General features: G+C 46.7%; 2 protein-coding genes across 4 annotated transcripts in view; one reads left to right on the top strand and one right to left on the bottom strand.

Annotated features, from left to right (window-relative positions):
* Positions 1 to 17622, top strand: part of NT5E (5'-nucleotidase ecto) — a 63508-nt gene extending 45886 nt beyond the window's left edge. Inside the window, exons 4-9 of the mRNA XM_055433034.2 lie at positions 7527 to 7724; positions 8453 to 8607; positions 11217 to 11322; positions 12351 to 12500; positions 13859 to 14059; positions 17459 to 17622. Of these exons, the coding sequence (XP_055289009.1) occupies positions 7527 to 7724; positions 8453 to 8607; positions 11217 to 11322; positions 12351 to 12500; positions 13859 to 14059; positions 17459 to 17622 (974 nt within the window). The remainder of the gene's footprint in view (positions 1 to 7526; positions 7725 to 8452; positions 8608 to 11216; positions 11323 to 12350; positions 12501 to 13858; positions 14060 to 17458) is intronic.
* SNX14 (sorting nexin 14) overlaps positions 17595 to 18584 on the bottom strand; it is a 97481-nt gene continuing 96491 nt past the window's right edge. For all 3 annotated transcript variants that reach the window (XM_055433029.2, XM_055433032.2, XM_055433030.2), the window contains one exon: positions 17595 to 17731. In XM_055433029.2, coding sequence (XP_055289004.1) covers positions 17675 to 17731 — 57 coding nt within the window. In that variant the 3' untranslated portion in view covers positions 17595 to 17674. The remainder of the gene's footprint in view (positions 17732 to 18584) is intronic.

The raw sequence follows: 18584 nt of genomic DNA, 5'->3' as shown, positions 1-18584 counted from the left end.
TTAAAAAAGAATGCTGGTATCTGGAAGGATACTCGGCCATGACTTAGTCTTCTATGAAGAGAAGAGGGTGGCGGACAGTAGGAGTGTCACTCCATCTCTTGCTCTATCACACTGAGTGGCCTTTGCCTCACAAGGTGAAGCAAAGCCCTCAGGCCTGGCCCCACAGGGCAGTGGAGTCCGACACACCAGGACTTGTTGGAGCTTGGAGATGTTTATTGAGTAAGTGAGTGAGTGTTTGAGCCCGTTCCCACCCTGCCAAGCTCCTGTAATTGCCCCAGCCAGTCAGGACTGGGTACAGGCACACAGCCTGGCTTGGACTTCCAGGGGGTTTGTGCCCGCTCTGGGTACCACTCAGAGATGCATCATCTCTTTAGACCTCCAGGTAGTCACTGAATGTCTAAGAGCAAGAATGTGGGCAGTAAATCGAAGCATGTACAACACAGAGGGACACGGTCCAGATACGGAGCCGTGGTGGCCCCTTGAGTCCCCGGAGGAGATGTGACAGCCATTGCGTCAGGGTTGGGTACAGAGGTGGCTGAGGAGCTAGTGACTCACCTCTCTGGTTGCAGAATGCTTCTTGACGGCGGCTGGCCTGACTGCCCGATCACCTAGTGCTTCTTGGTCCACCTACTTCATGGCTTGCAATGCCAGGAGATCTCCAGCATGTAGAAGATACTCGTAGCTTAAAAAAATTAAACGCTGTTGGTTTCAACCACTGATCAAATCTCTTATTTTACAAATACAGGAAATACATTTAGGTCCCAGGAACTAAGAGTCTCTCCCAAGGTCACCAGATTGAAAAGGAGCTGCACCCAAACCCATTCTCCCAACAAGCAGCTCATTCTGCTTTACAGACCCCACCCAGCTTGTTGAAGAAATTAGATAGAGGGGAGTTGGGAACTGGGGCTTGACTCCCCTTGGCATATGAATTTCTCCATAGGAAGGGCATACACATTTTGTCTGATCTGGAAAAGAGCTGGCTAAACTACTCAAGCATAATCTTCAACATTTATCAACCACCTACTGTGTTCTGGGCCAACCCCTGTGCCCTTATGGAACTTACTATCTTAAAAGGGATACTGACGCTGATCAGATTTTTTTTTTTAAGTATGCAAAGAAAGCAATCATATATAATTACAAAGCATGCTGTGAAGAAAGAAGTCCACAATGCTGGGAGGGCAGGTGTAGGAGGACCTGACCACATCTGGGGAATTGTCAGAGAGTGTGCTGAAGAAATGACATTTAGGCTAAGATCAGAAAAATGTCCGGAAGGTAACATAGTAACTAATTATCACTAACCTTTATTGAGCATTTGCCTGAGTCAGGCTTCATATGCTTCATTAACTTCTTAAATCCTCCCAGGAACCCTACAAGTCAGGTATTGTTACGTTCTCCATTTTACAGGTGAATAAACTCAAGCAAAAAATGGAAATAATTCACCCATGGGCCTCTGGTTCTGAGTCTTACTCTGAGTTGGTGACTGTGGAGGTGGGTGTGGTGTGAGAATGGAAGAAGCTAAGATTGCTGAAGTGCAGGGCAGAAGGTCCACATGAAGCTGATCTCTAGTGGCCTTGGCCTGCGAGAGCTTGAAATGGGGCTTTGGTTCCTGGCCAGAGATCCAGTCAGGTTGCAGCTATGAGAGCACCAAATCCTAGCCACTAGACTAGTGGTCAGTGACAAGAACCTGGCCCTTCAGCTTTGCAGAAAATTCCCACAAAGAAGGAAAGTAGTGAAACAAATAAAGCACTATGAAAAGGAAAAAAGAGTACTGTACCTATGTGGATAGGCATATGGGTAGACTCAGAAAGAGTCACTCCCTCGTGGTGGCTTGAATTACTTATATGGGGCATTTCTTCTGGGTTTCCATTGATATGTCTGGTTCAGCGTTCCTATTTGGTGTATCTCAGGATCCCCCCATATGTGTATATGCGTCTCTTAGCCAAGATGGATTCTACCAAAGAAGCCTATGGGTAGTTAGTATCACTTATCATCACTCCCCTTTTGACCTCCAGGGAGTCTTTCTACACATATGTAGCCAGGGAGGTCTTTTGACTTCAAGAATGAGAAATAATGTGGTATTTTTTCTTCTATTTGGAAGGGCTTAGCCTCTTCTTTTAATTGTCCTGCTATTTTCATCTTGGAGTATCTGCCCTGGGGGTGATGGGGGCTGTGGGCATCTACCTCCTGCCTCAAAGCAGGGCCACATCATGTAGGTCTGATAGGTTATGATGTTCATGACAAAAATTACAATGTTGCTACAAACTGAATTTGGGTCTGCTCACCCCACCATGCGGAAAAGCCTATCTACTAACATCAGGCTGTAGTGAGAGAAAGTACAGCATTTATTTGCCAAGTGCCAAGCAAGGAGTTTGGGTAACTTGTGCTCAAAAGACCCAAACTCTCCAATGGTTTTCAGGGGACAACTTTTAAAGGCAGTTTTGGGGGTAAGAGTTACAGCTGGTGGACCTTCTTCTGATTGAGGGTAGTGAGGTAACAGTGTGATATTTCAGGAATCTTAATTATCAGTCTTCTGGTTCTAATCGGTCTGGGATCTGCATACATGTGGTCAAGCATAGAGTCACGATTCTCCACCTGGATGAGGGTGGGGGGAACAACTCAAAGCTATATGTCAGATTGTTATGTATATCTCTTGTGGAGAAACTAGGATTCCGTTTTTCTTCCCCCCCAACTAAATTATTATTTTTAAGCTATCGTTAGTTTTCTTATTTGACTGTTTTCCCTTTGTTTCTTCCGCCTCTCACTTCCCTACTTAGTAACTGCTTGAGTCTTTGGAACCCAGGGAAAATCTAGGAGACTAAAGCCTTTTTCTACAAACAAGAAATAGGGAACATGGAGGGACTTTTTTTACCTGGGAAGGCCCTTCAGGGTCCTGATCAGTTTTGCTGTTCTCCCTAAGGCAGTGATAGATGGCATCATCCACTCAATGGACATGAGTTTGAGCAAACTCCAGGAGATTCTGAAGGACAGGGAAGCCTGGTGTGCTGCAGTCCATGGCGTGGCAAAGAGTTGGACATGACTTAGTGACTGAACAACAGCAACTAAGGCCATAGGAAATATTTTAAACCAGGACGTGCACGATCATATTTATGTTTACAAAGATCACTCAGGCTGTCATGGGGAAACTGGATCAGAAAGATGGAAAAAAAGAGATATATAGACACCAGTTAGGAGGCTGCGCAGTGGCCCAGGGACAAGATAATGGTGACCAAGGTGTGACTCTTCTGAGATGTTGAGGAGTAAACAGATGAAAGCAAGCACTTTCCAGTCATTTAAAAGAGAGACTCGCTTTTTCCAACCCCAGCCCCGCAGGATAGCTCCCGCAAAGAAGGGCGGCGAGAAGAAGGGCCAGTCCGCCATCAACGAGGTGGGGCCAAGAGATTACACCATCAACATTCACAAGCGCATCCATGGAGTGGGTTTCAAGAAGCGTGCCCCTAGGGCACTCAAAGAAATCCGGAAGTTTGCCATGAAGGAGATGGGAACTCCAGACGTGCGCAATGACACTAGGCTCAACAAAGCCTCTGGGCCAAAGGGATCAGGAATGTCCCATTCCGGATCCATGTGCGGTTGTCCAGAAAACGTAATGAAGACTCGCCAAATAAGCTCTACACTTTGGTTACCTACATGCCCGTCACCACCTTCAGAAATCTACAGACCGTCAATGTGGCTGATGGTCCAGTAAAGTTATTGAACTGCAAAAAAAAAAAAAGAGACTCAAGTCCCTTAGAAGCATTGATGTGAAATATGCAAATTACCAAGTACTTTAATCCAGTCCTTTTATAGGAATATTGGAAGTTCTTGGGGCTTCCCTGATAGCTCAGTTGAGTTGGTAAAGAATCCACCTGCAATGCAGGAGACCCCGGTTCAATTCTTGGGTCAGGAAGATCCACTGGAGAAGGGATAGGCTACTCATTCCAGTATTCTTGGGCTTCCTGTGTGGCTCAGCTGGTAAAGGAGCTGCCTGCAATGTGGGAGACCTGGGTTCAATCCCTGGGTTGGGAAGATTCCCTGGAGAAAGGAAAGACTGTCCACTCCAGTATTTTGGTGTGGAGACTTCTATGGATTGTACAGTCCATGGGGCCACAAAGAGTCGAACACAACTGAGTGACTTTCACTTTCACTTTGGAAGTTCTTAGACCAGTCCCATTATACATTAAAATCATCACATGGACCGCCTCAAACATTCTACAAGTCATTCAGCCAGGACTTCCCTGGAGGTCCAGTGATAAGACTTCACTTTCTAATGTAGGGAGTGTGGGTTCAATCCCTGGTCAGGGAGCTAAGAGTGCACATGCCGCATGGCCAAAAAACCAAAACATAAAACAGAAGCAGTATCATAATAAATTCAATAAAGATTTTAAAAATAAGCAATTCATTCAGCCAAGTGAAAACTGTGTTGAAGGCCTGCTCCCTGGCATCTCTGTGACCACATGATCCATCCTCAGGGCCACCAGACAGGCACTTGTCAAGGCCAGCCCTGGGAACCCCCACGTCCTGAGGGGCTGCTCCCTTGCTGTGCTGGGAAATGCCCGGTGACCAGGTGAAAATGTCAGCCCATACCTCCTACCTCCTCAGGCTTGCTCCCAAGATTATTTGTTTGCCAGATGGCTGAAATAGAGTTCTGGTAAGCCATTTCTCCCCCTGCCAAGAGGACAAGCTGGGATCTAAAGACATGTGTGACTCCGTGTGTAGAGAGAGTATTTGGCGCCTGAGCATTTTTGGCTGAATAGAGAGCTGTGGAAACTGTGAACGGTTTCCCTGGATTGCATTTCTCTGCCAGAAGTTTTCTGGGGTTGACCTGTGGAGGGGAAGCAGAGTTGTGGAGAAGGCTGACCTGAGCCAAACTAGACTGGTTGTTGCCTCAGCTGCGTGGGAAGTGTCCTCCTTGTTCCTAATTAGGTCCGTCTAAGATGAAGATGACACATCATTTGTTCTAACAAAAGGCACATCAAGGTCTTTCAAGAACTGGAGAAGGTCCCTGACCTGCAGGAGCTGGGGGTTGGTGGCTCCTATTTCTAAAGAGCAAACTGATCTGATAAGACATCTGACCAAATAGTTAGATTCCAAATTTTTACTTTCTGTTTAAATTCGGATATATTTATGGAAGGCAGAAAAATAGAGGCTAAAACAGTCAGGCCTGCCCTTCTCGGGTTTCCAGGAATTTGCTAGATTCCTTTCTGAAACAGACTTAGTGCCTTTTCCTCCTGGATGGGGTGTTCTGTGCCACCTCGTGGACATAATGGAAACTGCACCTTGCCAAGATTCTCTGAGCTCAGAGGAGGAACCCTCCCCAGCTGAGGGGTTGGGGGAGGGCTGCTATACCCCCTTCCTCTGAAGTAAAAAGCAGGCTCCAAGCTTGTCCAAAAAAGGACCACCACAGAACAGACTGAGGATGGTTTGAGCATTAACCTTCCTTGCTATTCTGCAATGCCTTAAACCATCTACGACAGTCCTAGCCACCATCTGTCGTGATCCGTGCAAATGGAGATTGGACATGGCCTGCTCTGGATCTCAAGTCAGGTGCTTTTGTAAAAATAAAGTTCCAATGCTTTTTTCTTTTTCCATGGGAAGCAAGAAAATGGGAAATTAATACTGGCAACAGCTAGTTTCTGCTTGTGGAATGTTGGTATTTGCAGCATGTCTGCCCTGTGATTACTGAAGACAAGAGCAAAAGCAGGACTGGGTTTTTCATAAAACATTCAACCCAGCTTGTCTTCAGTGAAGAGTGAAGCCCAGACACAGCTTGGAGCACAAAGGCGCAGCCCCTAGGCTTGCACTTGCTTTGGGCAGTGGCCTTTGGAAACCAACTCTTACAGGCTTCTGAAAACAGCACATCATCGGCTGTGTTGGGTGGTGGAGAGAACAGAAGCTCCAGTGCCTCATAATCCTGTTTGCAACCCACCCTCCTTCACAGACCAGCTGCATAACCATGGACGCAAGGCCTGTGACACCCTGTACACAGGGTGTACAGTCTGTACAGTGGGGGCAATAATAGGAGCTGCCTCGTGGGGTGCCTGGAGGGTTAAACTAGATCTGGTCCAGGACTGGCTCCTGGCTGACTCTCGAAACTGGTCCAGTGAGCAGTCAACACGAGCTGAAGTTGCCAGGGCCCTCGTGAACATCTAAGCGCTGGTGGTGGGTGTGTGGAGGGAGGTGATAGAAACAGTGGCAGGTCAAGGGTATCTGCCTCATTGTCTCTGACTCAAGACAGCCCAAATGAGGTCCTGGTCTCTGTGGAGGTGAGACAGGAAGTGCAGGGTGCCCACAGGCGGTTGCAGAACTGAAACATGTCAGGTGAGGTGATCAGAGACCAGGGCTCAGGGTTGCACTGCCCGGGCTCCCACCCTCCCACGGGCCCGTGTCAGCTACAGAACTGAAACATGTCAGGTGAGGTGATCAGAGACCAGGGCTCAGGGTTGCACTGCCCGGGCTCCCACCCTCCCACGGGCCCGTGTCTAGGAGGCAGTGCAGGGGCGGGTCTCAGCGTCTGGCTGATGAGTGGCTCTCGGGCTTTCCCAGGGCTCCCCTTGGAGACAGAATTCAGCAGAACTTTGCGGGTCTGCGGTCTGGCTGGGGCGGGTGGTGTGTGCGCTGGTCAGCTCCTGGCATGAGTGTGACCGTTCCACAGGGCACCAAGGGGACAGAGAACTCAGCAACAAAACCTAGGGACGGCCCTTTGTCATTTCTTTTTCTTTGTTTAATTATAGTTGATTTACCATGTTAATTTCGTGTCATCTCCACTTAAGAGTCTAAGTTCTGAATGTGTGTCTAGAGTTTCCAAGAGGTTGCCATCCTCTCATAAGGGAAAGAAATACACATGTAATGAGTTTCTACTGTGTCCCAGGCATTACGCAAGGGAGATTCAACGTTTCATCCTCACAACAGCCCCAGGAATTGTTATTTTGCCCATTGTACAGTTGGGGAAGGGCTTCCCTGATGGCTCAGCGGGTAGAGTCTGCCTGCAGTGTAGGAGACGCGGGAGGTGTAGGTTTGATCTGGAGTGAGCAGGCTACTCACTCCAGTATTCTTGCCTAGAGAATTCCATGGACAGAGGAGCCTGGCGGGCTACATACAGTCCATAGGGTCGCAAAGAGTCAGACAAGATTGAGCAACTAAACAATTGACAGGTGGGAAAACTGAAGCTCGGAAGTGAAGTGACTTGGCTACTCCACCAGGTTGGTGAGAGTGGAGCCAGGTCAGGATGGAGTCAGGAGAGTTTAGCAGTGTCGTATCTTTGTGTGCCCCCAGCACCGGGCACGGTGCCCTGGACTTAGGAAGAGCTTAGCACATGTCTCCTGGGTTGAGAATGGGAGGATTTCATGTGCCAAAAGGGCATTTGAAAACCGGGGCAGATGCCCAAGCCGGGCTCTGAAAGACAAGCTGTGTAGAGCTGCAGCTGGGGAATCATTGGTTCAGAATTTGTAGTCACCTGGCCAGCGGCCTGTGGGCCCACAGCCAGCTGTGAACAAGGCCTGACTTGATCAACTCTGGATCTTTCATTGCAGGCAATCCACCTTCCAAAGAGGTGCCAGCAGGGCAGTACCCATTCATAGTGACTTCTGATGATGGACGGACGGTTCCTGTGGTCCAGGCCTATGCTTTTGGCAAATACCTAGGCTACCTGAAGGTTGAGTTTGATGAAAAAGGAAATGTTGTCACTTCACATGGAAATCCCATTCTTCTCAACAGCAGCATCCCAGAAGGTATGTGAAATTCAGGGCAGTGATCCACCAATCCCAAGATTAGATGGCTGGATTGTGTTTTATTTGTTTTGTTAACGTTTCAGGACAATGTTTCTGAAGAACTGAGTTTCTTCCTTGAGTTTACCCTACTGTCTTCTTGGATAAGGAGATTAAAACACACCCAAATTTCAGAAGTCCCCATAGGCTTCTCCAAGCCCTCTCAGCACCAGACACTGTGTCACTGCTTGTTGTGCTTTTTTCAGCTCTACCCTGACACAGGAGAACCGCTCTCAGCTCACGTCCCAGAGGAGAGCTGGGGGAGACCTGGGTTCAGATAGGGAAAAACTGGTGATCAGAGGCCCTGGAGAGTCAGAGCTTCCGACAGCCAGGGGAAGGGGCCGGGAACCCACAGCAGGACCTCTCATCCCCTTACCTGCCCAAGTATAAGCATAATCATTGCCCCCATCTGCACCACGGATGCTATCCCTGGTGGGCCAGCAGGTAGTCAGATGTGATGAGTTGATTTTGGTTCACTTGGCAATTTAAGATCCAAGCAGGGCCTTATTTCCAGGAAACAGAACAGATGTGCCTAAGGAAATTTCCTGGTCAAAAACCAAAATGTACGCAAATATGGTGAAGAGTTGAAGACTCAGACCAGGTCAGCTGAATGATGTTTGAGTCTTTCTCTCACATTTAAGCCAGTGTGAGATCTGCTTTAACTGCAGGCTGATTTGTTTGTTTTCTTCTAGATCCAGACATAAAAGCGGACATTAACAAATGGCGGGTAAAATTAGATAACTATTCGACCCAGGAATTGGGGAAAACAATTGTCTACCTGGATGGCACCGCTCAGTCGTGCCGCTTTAAAGAATGCAACATGGGCAACCTGATTTGTGATGCTATGGTGAGTGGTTCCCAGGAGAGCAGGGCCCATGCTTAGCGGGGGTGGAGGAGAGATGGAAGGAGGGAGGGAAGATATGAGGACGGACAACCTGATAGCTACAGAAATGAAGACTTTTCAAGATTAATGCCCAAATTGGTAACTAATGAGAACCTGCTGCATAGCACAGGGAACTCTTCCCAGTGCTCTGTGGTGACCTACATGGGAAGGAAATCCCAAAAGGGGAGGATGTACATATAGCTGATTCACTCTGCTATACCGCAGAAACTAACAAAACATTATAAGCAACTATACTCCAATAAAAATGTTTTTTAAAAATTGATGCCCAGATAAAAGCTTGGTGTGGATTCGCACTGAGTACCCTGGGAAGGTGCCTGAACAATACCAGTGGACCACCCGTTTTGTAGAAAGTTTGCACTTTTATCTTAGGTTCAAGAGGTTTGTTAACAAAATAAGCCACTTGTTATATACAAATAAATAATACATTTATTAGAGAATTATCTAGCTTACTTTCAGTATACTAACACTAAAAGAAAAGAGAAATAGGAACAGCAGAGGATACATCACCAAATTGGGCTTTGACTAACAAACAGACAAACAGTGCTGGGAAGTCCCGTGACATAGCACATCTGGAGTTCCAGTTGGGAAAAGGTCTAAGGTGGCATGTCTGCTCTGTGGATGAGACTTCAAAGGCTGCAGTCTGGGGTTCCCACTCACAATCCCCGGGCCGCAAACCATCATCATCAGTCTGCGAGCAAAACTGCAGCTGTGGTATTCTGTTAATCTTTTTCATGTAGATTACGTAGGTCTTGGAAAAGACCCTGATGCTGGGAAGGATTGAAGGCAAGAGGAGAAGGGAGCTACAGACAATGAGATGGTTGGATGCCGTCATTGACTCAATGGACATGAGTTTGAGCAAACTCCAAGAGATAGCAAAGGATGGGGAAGCCAGGCGTGCTGTGGTCCACGGGGTTGCAAAGAGTCAGACACGACTGAGCGTCTGAACAACTACCACCTTTTTTACAATGCCGTTTGCTTTGTTCTGAAAATCCTGGAATGTTGTTAAATCCCAGTCGATTGGTCCTGGTTGGCCAGATGGCTCAGCAAATTCGAAGATCCTCCCTCTATCTATCTATGGTGGCTCTCAGCCAACCCTCACAGCAGGCATGGCTGACAGTCACAGCAGCAGTCAGGGCTATGTCCAGGCAGGTTAGAAGCAAGGTCAGAGGCCTGCTCTGCTTTGTCTCTGAAGCCTAAACAAGACTATTTAACCTCTTTATTGCTGGACAAGAGTGAAGCCTTTATTTCGAGGTGCTCCTCTTAAGTGTCTGAATTTTGGATATGGCTTTCCTTTTGTAAGATGACCTGACTCCACAAACTCTTATTCTCTGAAGATGTGGACATAGTAGATAAAACGCTTTTGCTTGGGCCTAACAAGGCCAGACTGCGTTTCCCTGATCTGTCCCCTCTTGGTCCTGAGAACTTGGCCTTGTGGGAACAGCCTTCACAAGCAGAGAACGATGACATGTAATCATGAGGATAGTAAGTCCTATGATGAGTGAGATCTCACACCCAAAGCACCCCTCCGCCCACCAGGGGCCATGCTGAGCCTGAGGTCTCAGGGTCAAACTCACCACGCCCAGGGGAACCCAGGGGGCCTTTGTGCTCAGCTCTGTGCCTGGTACCTAGGATGAAACCACACTCAATAAAAGTCTGCCAAGTGCTGATCCATCTTATTGTATGGCAGAAACCAACACAATATTGAAAAGCAATTACCCTTCAGTTAAAAATTAAAATAAAAAAGCCTGCCAAGTAAATGACAACACTCACACTTCCCAAGGCAGGATCAGCACTGGCTCCTAAGCACCATGCAATCCATGTGAGACAAGTAGCTGTAGAGAAGCCAGAGTGTGACTGTGTGGAGGCAGGTGTGCCAGGAAACACCCCAGGCGCTAGCAGTGCTCACCGCACTTGAAGGAGTCCCTCCTGCCCCATGTCAGGAACACTGCCGCGGTGCTGCCCTCCTGGCCGCGACCCTGTGTCTCCCTCACCTCCTCCACCATCCTATTTTTTCAAATGAGAATGTATTCATTTTATTTCTTGTTACTAAACACATATTATGTAAAAGAAAAGACTGGAACTCCATATCAGGGGCCGTCTTTGTGTCTCCAAAATTGCCAGCTTGGGAACTGGCTGGGGACGTAGACCAGGATGCCAGGATTCTTGGTGGCCCAAGGTCTAGAGCTGAAAGGGTTCTGGGCTCTGCCCTCAGGAGCAAGTGTGGGGCCCGCCCTGGGGGAGCACCCCCTTGAGCCACTCTGCACACAGGGGCCTTTGCTGGGGGTTGGGGGGCGGGCTTTGCTCAGGGCCCCTGCTCTGGGGATGCAGGGTCTTAGGAGAGGGTCTCAGAGCTGCTGGCTGCTCAGAGTCTGACCTGGGACTGGTCACAGCATCTTATTGTTGCTTCTCAGATCATAAAGCTAGTTTTGACAAGTTACACTTGAGAGAGCTCCGGGCACACAGGGGCAGAAGAAAAGCAGCTTCATTTCTGGGAACGAACCCTCAGAAAGAAGGCCCAGAATAACGAGTGCAAATTCCTGCTGCTGTTGCAGATCAACAACAACCTGAGACACCCGGATGACATGTCCTGGAACCACGTGTCCATGTGCATTTTAAATGGGGGTGGCATCCGGTCGCCCATTGACGAGCGCAACAATGGTATGCTCCTGGGCCCTGGCCTCAACTCTCTGTCTGACCAGCTCCCCAAACCCGGCCATGGGAAGCTTCAGCTCCTCTGTGCTGCCGGCCACAACCCAAGGTGCCAGGCCCCTCAGCTTGGGTTAGCTGCCACTCAAGCCAGTGCCCCACCCAAAGGGCACACGCGCACTTGTATTCTCGGGTGCATGTGCACACAGAGGGAGCAGTTAGCCTTAGCAGAACCAAGCTTTACCTAAACTTCTGACTTGGGGCTTGCCTGGTGGTCCAGTGGTTAAGACTCCGCAATTCCAATGCAGGGGGCGCGGGTTCAATCCCTGGTCGGGGAACTACGATCCCACATGCTGCACAGTGCAGCCAAAAATTAAAAAAAAAAAAAAAACAACTTCTGACTCAATGTGAATCATTGACTGATTTATGCAAAATAGTGACAGCTTCCACCTGGATATCTGGAAAGAGGACAAACTGCCAATCTCACGCCCTGGAAAAAACAGTGGACAACTTCCTTTAGTGCATTTGCAGATATCCTGGATTATAGCATGTGGTAAAACCAGCCAACCAGACAGATATTCAAGACACTCCTGTCATCTTCCCTGTATACGTGTATGCTAAGTCGCTTCAGTCAAGTCTGACTCTGTAGCCCACCAGGCTCCTCTGTCCATGGGATTCTCCAGGAAAGAATACTGGAGTGGGTCGTCATGGCCTCATCCAGGGGATCTTACCGACCCAGGGATCGAACCCAGGCCTCTCATGTCTCCTGCATTGGCAGGTGGGTTCTTTACCACTGACCCACCAGGGAAGCCCTAATCATCTTCCCTGATATACTGTCAAAACAGTCTCAGTGGAGGAGGGCACGGCCAGGGGCCTCCTGATCCCCGTCTTCCCGAGCATCAGGAACACTCAGACTCAGCTGTGTTGTCCTCATAGCCTCCTCATGGCCCCGTCTCCTTTACAACCTCTGCGGGTCCTGAAGGACACTGGGCTTGTTCGCAAGCCGTTTTCCCTCTGGCCTCATCTGTGACTACCCTTAGGCACGATTACCTGGGAGAACCTGGCTGCTGTGTTGCCCTTTGGAGGCACCTTTGACCTGGTCCAGTTAAAAGGCTCCACCCTGAAGAAGGCCTTCGAGCACAGCGTGTACCGCTACGGCCAGGCCACGGGCGAGTTTCTGCAGGTGGGAGGTAAGTCACCTTCCAAGGTGAGGGGAGACTTCCTGCTGGTTGGCTTAGTTCACCCCCCATCACCAGGACCTCCTGGTCAGGCTTGTTTGGGCTTCATACACCCAACACCAATGCACAGTCTTTCAGTGGCTGTGGACTCCCAGACCACAGAGAATAGGTCGGGGTCAAAGCCCGAAGGCCCTGAAAATGAGCAATATTTGCCAAGTCTGATTTGGACATCAGATGATCTTCTCTGCAGGAGCTGGCCCTCTGGGTCTAAGCAGATCATCTGCCTTGAGGTCCAGTTTCTATTAAAACCTTAGTTGGTTAAACATTCAATATTATTTGTTAAAAAAAAAACAAAAACAAACCAAACCTTTTTTCTGTTCTACTGCCTGGTAATTGCCTGGAAGCATGCAGAGGTTCAAGGGAATGCAATGTCCAGTCACTATTAATAAAGATGATTTCCACGAGGGGCAGCCAGGACAAGACATTGGAACCTGGTTCTAGTTCCACTGGGACCTGGGGCAAGTCTTCATTCAGCCTCTCTGAGAACAGTGAGAAAATATGCCTGCTCATCTTATGGATTGCCATAGAAGTGGAAGGAAAATAAATGCTTCCCAAATTGTTAAGGACTTCTAAAGTGCTTTTGTCAATCACTGATTCCACAGTCCATTGAGTTAAACTTAAAATTAATACGAATAATCTTAATTGACTCTGACACCATAGTCTGACCTCACTGTTTGTACCCTAGATGGTAGACCCCACTTGAGGGGTCTGATTGCCTTTCAAGTCTTCCCCCTTCTGAGAAGTCCCAGAGCACCCCACTGCTGGGACTGAGGGGCTGCAGAGGGTGGTGGAGTCCCACCCGCTGCTCATAGGGTTGCCCAGATATTCTGCATTTTCCAGGAGAGAGCAGAGGGAACAGAGAGAGGCACTGTGCTGAGTAGCTGTATGTTTCGCAGAAGTCACCCAGGCCGCATTATTAACTGTTGACTGGTCAGCAAAATGGTGAATATCCTGTACCTCTCATCCATTCCTCATTTTCCAAAGCTACTGAACCAAGTTGCTGGACCGATTAATTCATGATGTGAATTAAAAACAGGTGTGGTTTCTCCCTGCAGAGTCCCCGATTGCCCACCTTGGGCTACAGCCAGTTTCCCTCCCAGGGGTTCTCAGGCCTCCCAGAAACACTCAAGGATAAACTTAACCAGATATGGTAGCTGCAACGTCACTTCAGCTCTCTTGCTGAAATTTCCCTCAAACTAAATGAAATAAGCCGCAGCCCCCTAACTCCAGATTTGGGCCAAAATCTTTCTTAGAAAATAAAAATTTTCCTTTGGATCCAGTGAAAACGTACAGCCTCATTTTTTTCCTAGGAATTCACGTGGTGTACGATATTTCCCGAAAACCTGGGGACAGGGTGGTCAAGTTAGAGGTTCTTTGCACCCAGTGTCGTGTGCCCAGTTACGAGCCTCTCGGAATGGATAAGGTGTACAAGGTGATCCTCCCGAGCTTCCTTGTCGGTGGCGGAGACGGATTCCGGATGATAAAAGATGAAATGATAAAACATGACTCTGGTAAGCACAAGTGTCTCTTCCCCTCCCTAACCCAAAGGTACCCAAGAACAGAACAGATCCCAAGAAAGGAGAATCACATGATGACACCAGGAGGGCAAAGCCAGAAACCAGATCTGCCCCTACACCGTCAGGTCCCTCCCACTTTGTTAGGAAACAGCCTAGGGTAGTAGAGCCTTGCCCTTCCCCAGCACTCAACCCATCCATCCACGCCTAGGGAAAAAGTATTTTTACATAAAAAGTGTTTTAAAACTTTTAAAGTGCAGCTAAGCAGCTATTTAAATTGTGAAATATAAACATGTTGCATTTTTAGGTTGGATGTGGGAAACCATATTAAATCATCTCAACTTTTTAAAAAATTTATTTTGGGGTGTGTTGGGTCTTGGTTAGTTTGCTCGGGCTTTTTTTTTTTTTTTTAAGTTGCAGCTAGCAGGGGGCGACTCTTGGTTGCACTGCTCATGCTTCTCACTGTGGTGGCTTTTCTTGTTGCAGAGCACAGGCTCTAAAACTGGCTCAGCAGTTGTGGCACAAGGGCTTAGATGCTCCACTGTATGTGGAGTCTTCCCAGATCAGGGACTGAACCCATGTCTCCTGCACTGGCAGGCAGATTCTTATCCACTGCACCACCAGGGAAGTCCCCAAATCACCTCAACTTTCTTGAAGAAGCTTTTTGGTGTGAAAAGGTCAGGTAGGCATGAATGGGATATGCCCCCTGCTCCATTCGGTGGAGGACATCATAGGAACCACCAAGTTGACCCCAGGTGAGGGTCATTATACCCCAGCCTCATTTTCAGAAATTCAATTGAGAACCACTTCCTGTGCATGGAGTACACTGCCAGTACACGACCCCTTCCCTGTTCTCCAGGGCAAAACCTAGTGTGTTCACAAGACACATGCATAGCTTCTCTGCATCCGTCTCTCCAGCTTTATCATGAGGGTCCTGCCATGGTAGCTGCATATCCCAAGGAGGGTGGAGGGCAGAGCCAGGGCCAAGGAGGCAGCTTTTCCTGGGAGGAAAGGTGCCAGCTACTTCCAACCATTCCATGATAGGAAATGAAAAGGCAGGCTTAGAAAGTGTTCCTCTTGAGTCCTGCATGAAACAAAGTTAATGGCTGTGTATCACTCAAGCCCAGACTAGCAAGTGCTGGAGAGAAAGATCTTGCGTGGAAGACTGAGAAAGCTTTGGCCGTTAAGTGTTCTCAGCCCTCATCATACATTAGAATCACTTGGGGAGTATTTTAAATTAAATACCAACTTTTAAGAGTCTGATTTACTTGGTTGGGGCAAAAGGCTTTGCAGTGATTCTGATGTATACCCAGGGGTGAGAACCACTGCAGAGAAGGGTTCTTTTTAAGTACTATAGTAATACATTGTTTTATTGAGGTATAATTGAAATATAACATTAGTTTCAGGTATAAAACATGATTCCATATTTGAATATATTGCAAAATGATCACCATGTTAAATCCAATTAATGTCACCTTACATAATTACAAAATTTCTTGTAATGAGGACTCCTAAGATCTATTCTTGTATCAACTTTCAAATATGCAATAGTATTAATAACTATATTCACTATGCTATACATTACAGCCTCAGGACTTATTGATTTTGTTAACTGGAAGTTTGTATTAACTTTAGACTCCCTTCACCCCCATTTGCATCCTCACCCAATCCCAACTCCCTCCACCTCTAGGAACCATCAGTCTATTCTCTGTGACTGAGCTTGCATGCTTTGTTGTTGTTGAATTTATGGTATTTGTCTTTGTCTGAATTATTTCACTTAGCATAATGTCCTCAAGGGCCATCCATGTAGTTGCAAGTGGCAAAAGGTCATTTATTTTTAAATAGCTGAAAAGTATTCCATTGTATATATATATATATATACACATATCTTTATTCATTCATTCGTTAGTGGACATTTGTTTCCTTATGCTTCCCTGGTGGCTTAGATGGTAAAGAATCTGCCCACAATGCCGGAGATTTGGGTCCTGTCCCAGGGTCGGGAAGATCCCCTGGAGGAGGAAATGGCAACCCACTCCAGTATTCTTGCCTGGGGAATTCCGTGGACAGAAGGGCCTGGTAGGCTACAGTCCATGGGGTCGCAAAGAATTGGACACAACTGACTAACATACTTCCTTATCTTGGCTATTGTAAATAATGCTGTAATGAGCACAGAAGTGCACATATCTTTTCAAATTAGTATTTTCATTTTCTTAGGTAAATGCTCGGGAGGGGAACTGCTGGATCATTTGGAAGTTCTATTTTCAATTTCTTGAGGAGCCTCCTATTTTTCATAGCAGCTACACCAATTTACAGTTTTGCACACAATGCACAAGAGTTCCTTTTCTCCACATCCTCATTGACATTTTTTGTGGTTTTGATCATAGTTGTTCTAACAGGTGTGAGGTGGTAGCTCATTGTGGTTTTGATTTGCATTTCTCTGATAATTCATGATATTGAGCATCTTTTCATGTGCTTTTTGGTCATCTGCATTTCTTCTTTGGAAAAATGTCTGTCAGATCCTCTGCCCATCTTTTAATCAGATTTTTTGGGGGATAGGCTATTGAGTTGTGTGCATTCTTTATATATTTTGGATATTAACCTCTTATCAGATATATGATTTGAGGTGGTACTTTAAAAATAAAAGTCTGTTGAGTCACTGTGGGTTTGTTGTAGTTACAGGCAATTAATATTTGTCAGTTGTCTTCTCTTTTGGAATTGAAGCCTCCATTATTTCACCATCAATTATGTGAAAATGATTCTTGAGCAGGCAAGCCAAAAAAAAATAAAGCCACATTTATTTCTCAACTAATTATCTTAACCCAGTTCCTTAGTGCCCCCACTCCCGAGTGGTTCAGAGGTGATAATGACAACAGCCTTTCCCTTTTCAAACATTTATATATTTATTTGGCTGCTTCAGGTTTCAGTTGTGGCAGGCGGACTGTCTCCCTGTAGCACACAGGCTCCAGAGCCTGCAGGCTCAGTAGCTGTGGTGTGTGGGCTACTAGTTGCTTTGAGGCATATGGGATATTAGTTCCCCGACCAAGGATCAAACCTATGTCCCCTGCAGTGGAAGGTGGATTCTTAATCACTAGACTGTCAGGGAAGTCCCTCGCCTTCTTACCAAGTCATCTCAGAGTTGAGAGGACTCTATTCCCCTGAATTATCCAATATTAGACAATGGGCACATTTCTCATCTGAAACATGAAAAGCAATCAGATTCTTTGCACTTACGATCACCACTGTCCTTGTCTTTTGTGATACTTTAGCCTCGCTTATGAAAAGAGTATCTTCCTTCTTATAATCACAAAGGACTTTAGAGAAATACATTGGCTTTCCCCTTATTATTAATGAATCATCATTTTTTCTGTAGTTAAAATAATGTATGTATTTTTCTAGGTGACCAAGATATCAGCGTGGTTTCCGGATACATCTCAAAAATGAGAGTACTTTATCCAGCAGTTGAAGGTCGGATCCGGTTTTCTGCAGGAAGTCATTGCTGTGGAAGTTTTTCTTCAGTGTTTCTTTCAGTTTTGGCAGTTATCATTATTTTATACCAATAGCCAAAAATTCTCCTTGCCATTAGTGGAACTGTATTTTTTTCTCATGTGAGATTCAAGTCGGTTTTTTAGGAACTGGTTTTATGATGGCACAGACCGTCTTTGCAGTATCCTAGAAGCAAGTAAAGGCACTGACATCATCACTCAGGATCAGCAACTTAGTGAACACACAGGAAAAGAAATGAAAATGGGACCTCTGATGAGAAGGCCAGCCATCTTTAGTTTACATATGCAAATTTTAATAAAACTTTATTAACACCTTTAAACCATACACATCATTTTTCTCCTTTATATCCATCCTAATCCACCAAACAACTTATGTTTACATAACTTTATTATTTACAAGGGAATTCTAAGCACATTTTCTTATTGGATGCCCATAACTTTTGTGCGGGGGAAGACAGGTATTGTTTTCTTCCCATATGAAAGACGAGGTAACTAAAGCTCAGAGCTGACTTAAGGCCATGTAGCTAAAAGTGAAAGATCCCAGACCTGCACCTAGGCCCTCTGACCTCAGTCCCACACTCTTTCAGTTAAATCCAGTTACTGTTCAGGATGGTATTTAATGGAGCCCCAAACTCATGGAGGACAAGTCTCTGCTTTATTTCTGGTTTCTCTTTTCCTCTCTGCTGCTGCTGCTAAGTCACTTCAGTCGTGTCCGACTCTGTGTGACCCCATAGACGGAAGCCCACGAGGCTCCCCCTTCCCTGGGATTCTCCAGGCAAGAACACTGGAGTGGGTTGCCATTTCCTTCTCCAATGTGCGAAAGTGGAAAGTGAAAAGTGAAAGTGAAGTCGCTCAGTCGTGTCCGACCCTTAGCGACCCCATGGACTGCAGCCTACCAGGCTCCTCCATCCATGGGATTTTCTAGGCAAGAGTACAGGAGTGGCTTGCCATTGCCTTCTCCGTTTTTCCTCTCTAGCATATGTTAATGGACAAAACACATGGTCGTGTTCTCTTCCTCA

The sequence above is a fragment of the Moschus berezovskii genome, chromosome 10 (genome assembly GCF_049115385.1).
Source record: "Moschus berezovskii isolate FMDL1 chromosome 10, NW_MosBer_1.0, whole genome shotgun sequence".
In the NCBI taxonomy this organism is placed as follows: domain Eukaryota; kingdom Metazoa; phylum Chordata; class Mammalia; order Artiodactyla; family Moschidae; genus Moschus; species Moschus berezovskii.
The sequence above is the reverse complement of the archived record's forward strand: the minus strand, read 5'-3'. Positions and strand labels throughout refer to the sequence as shown.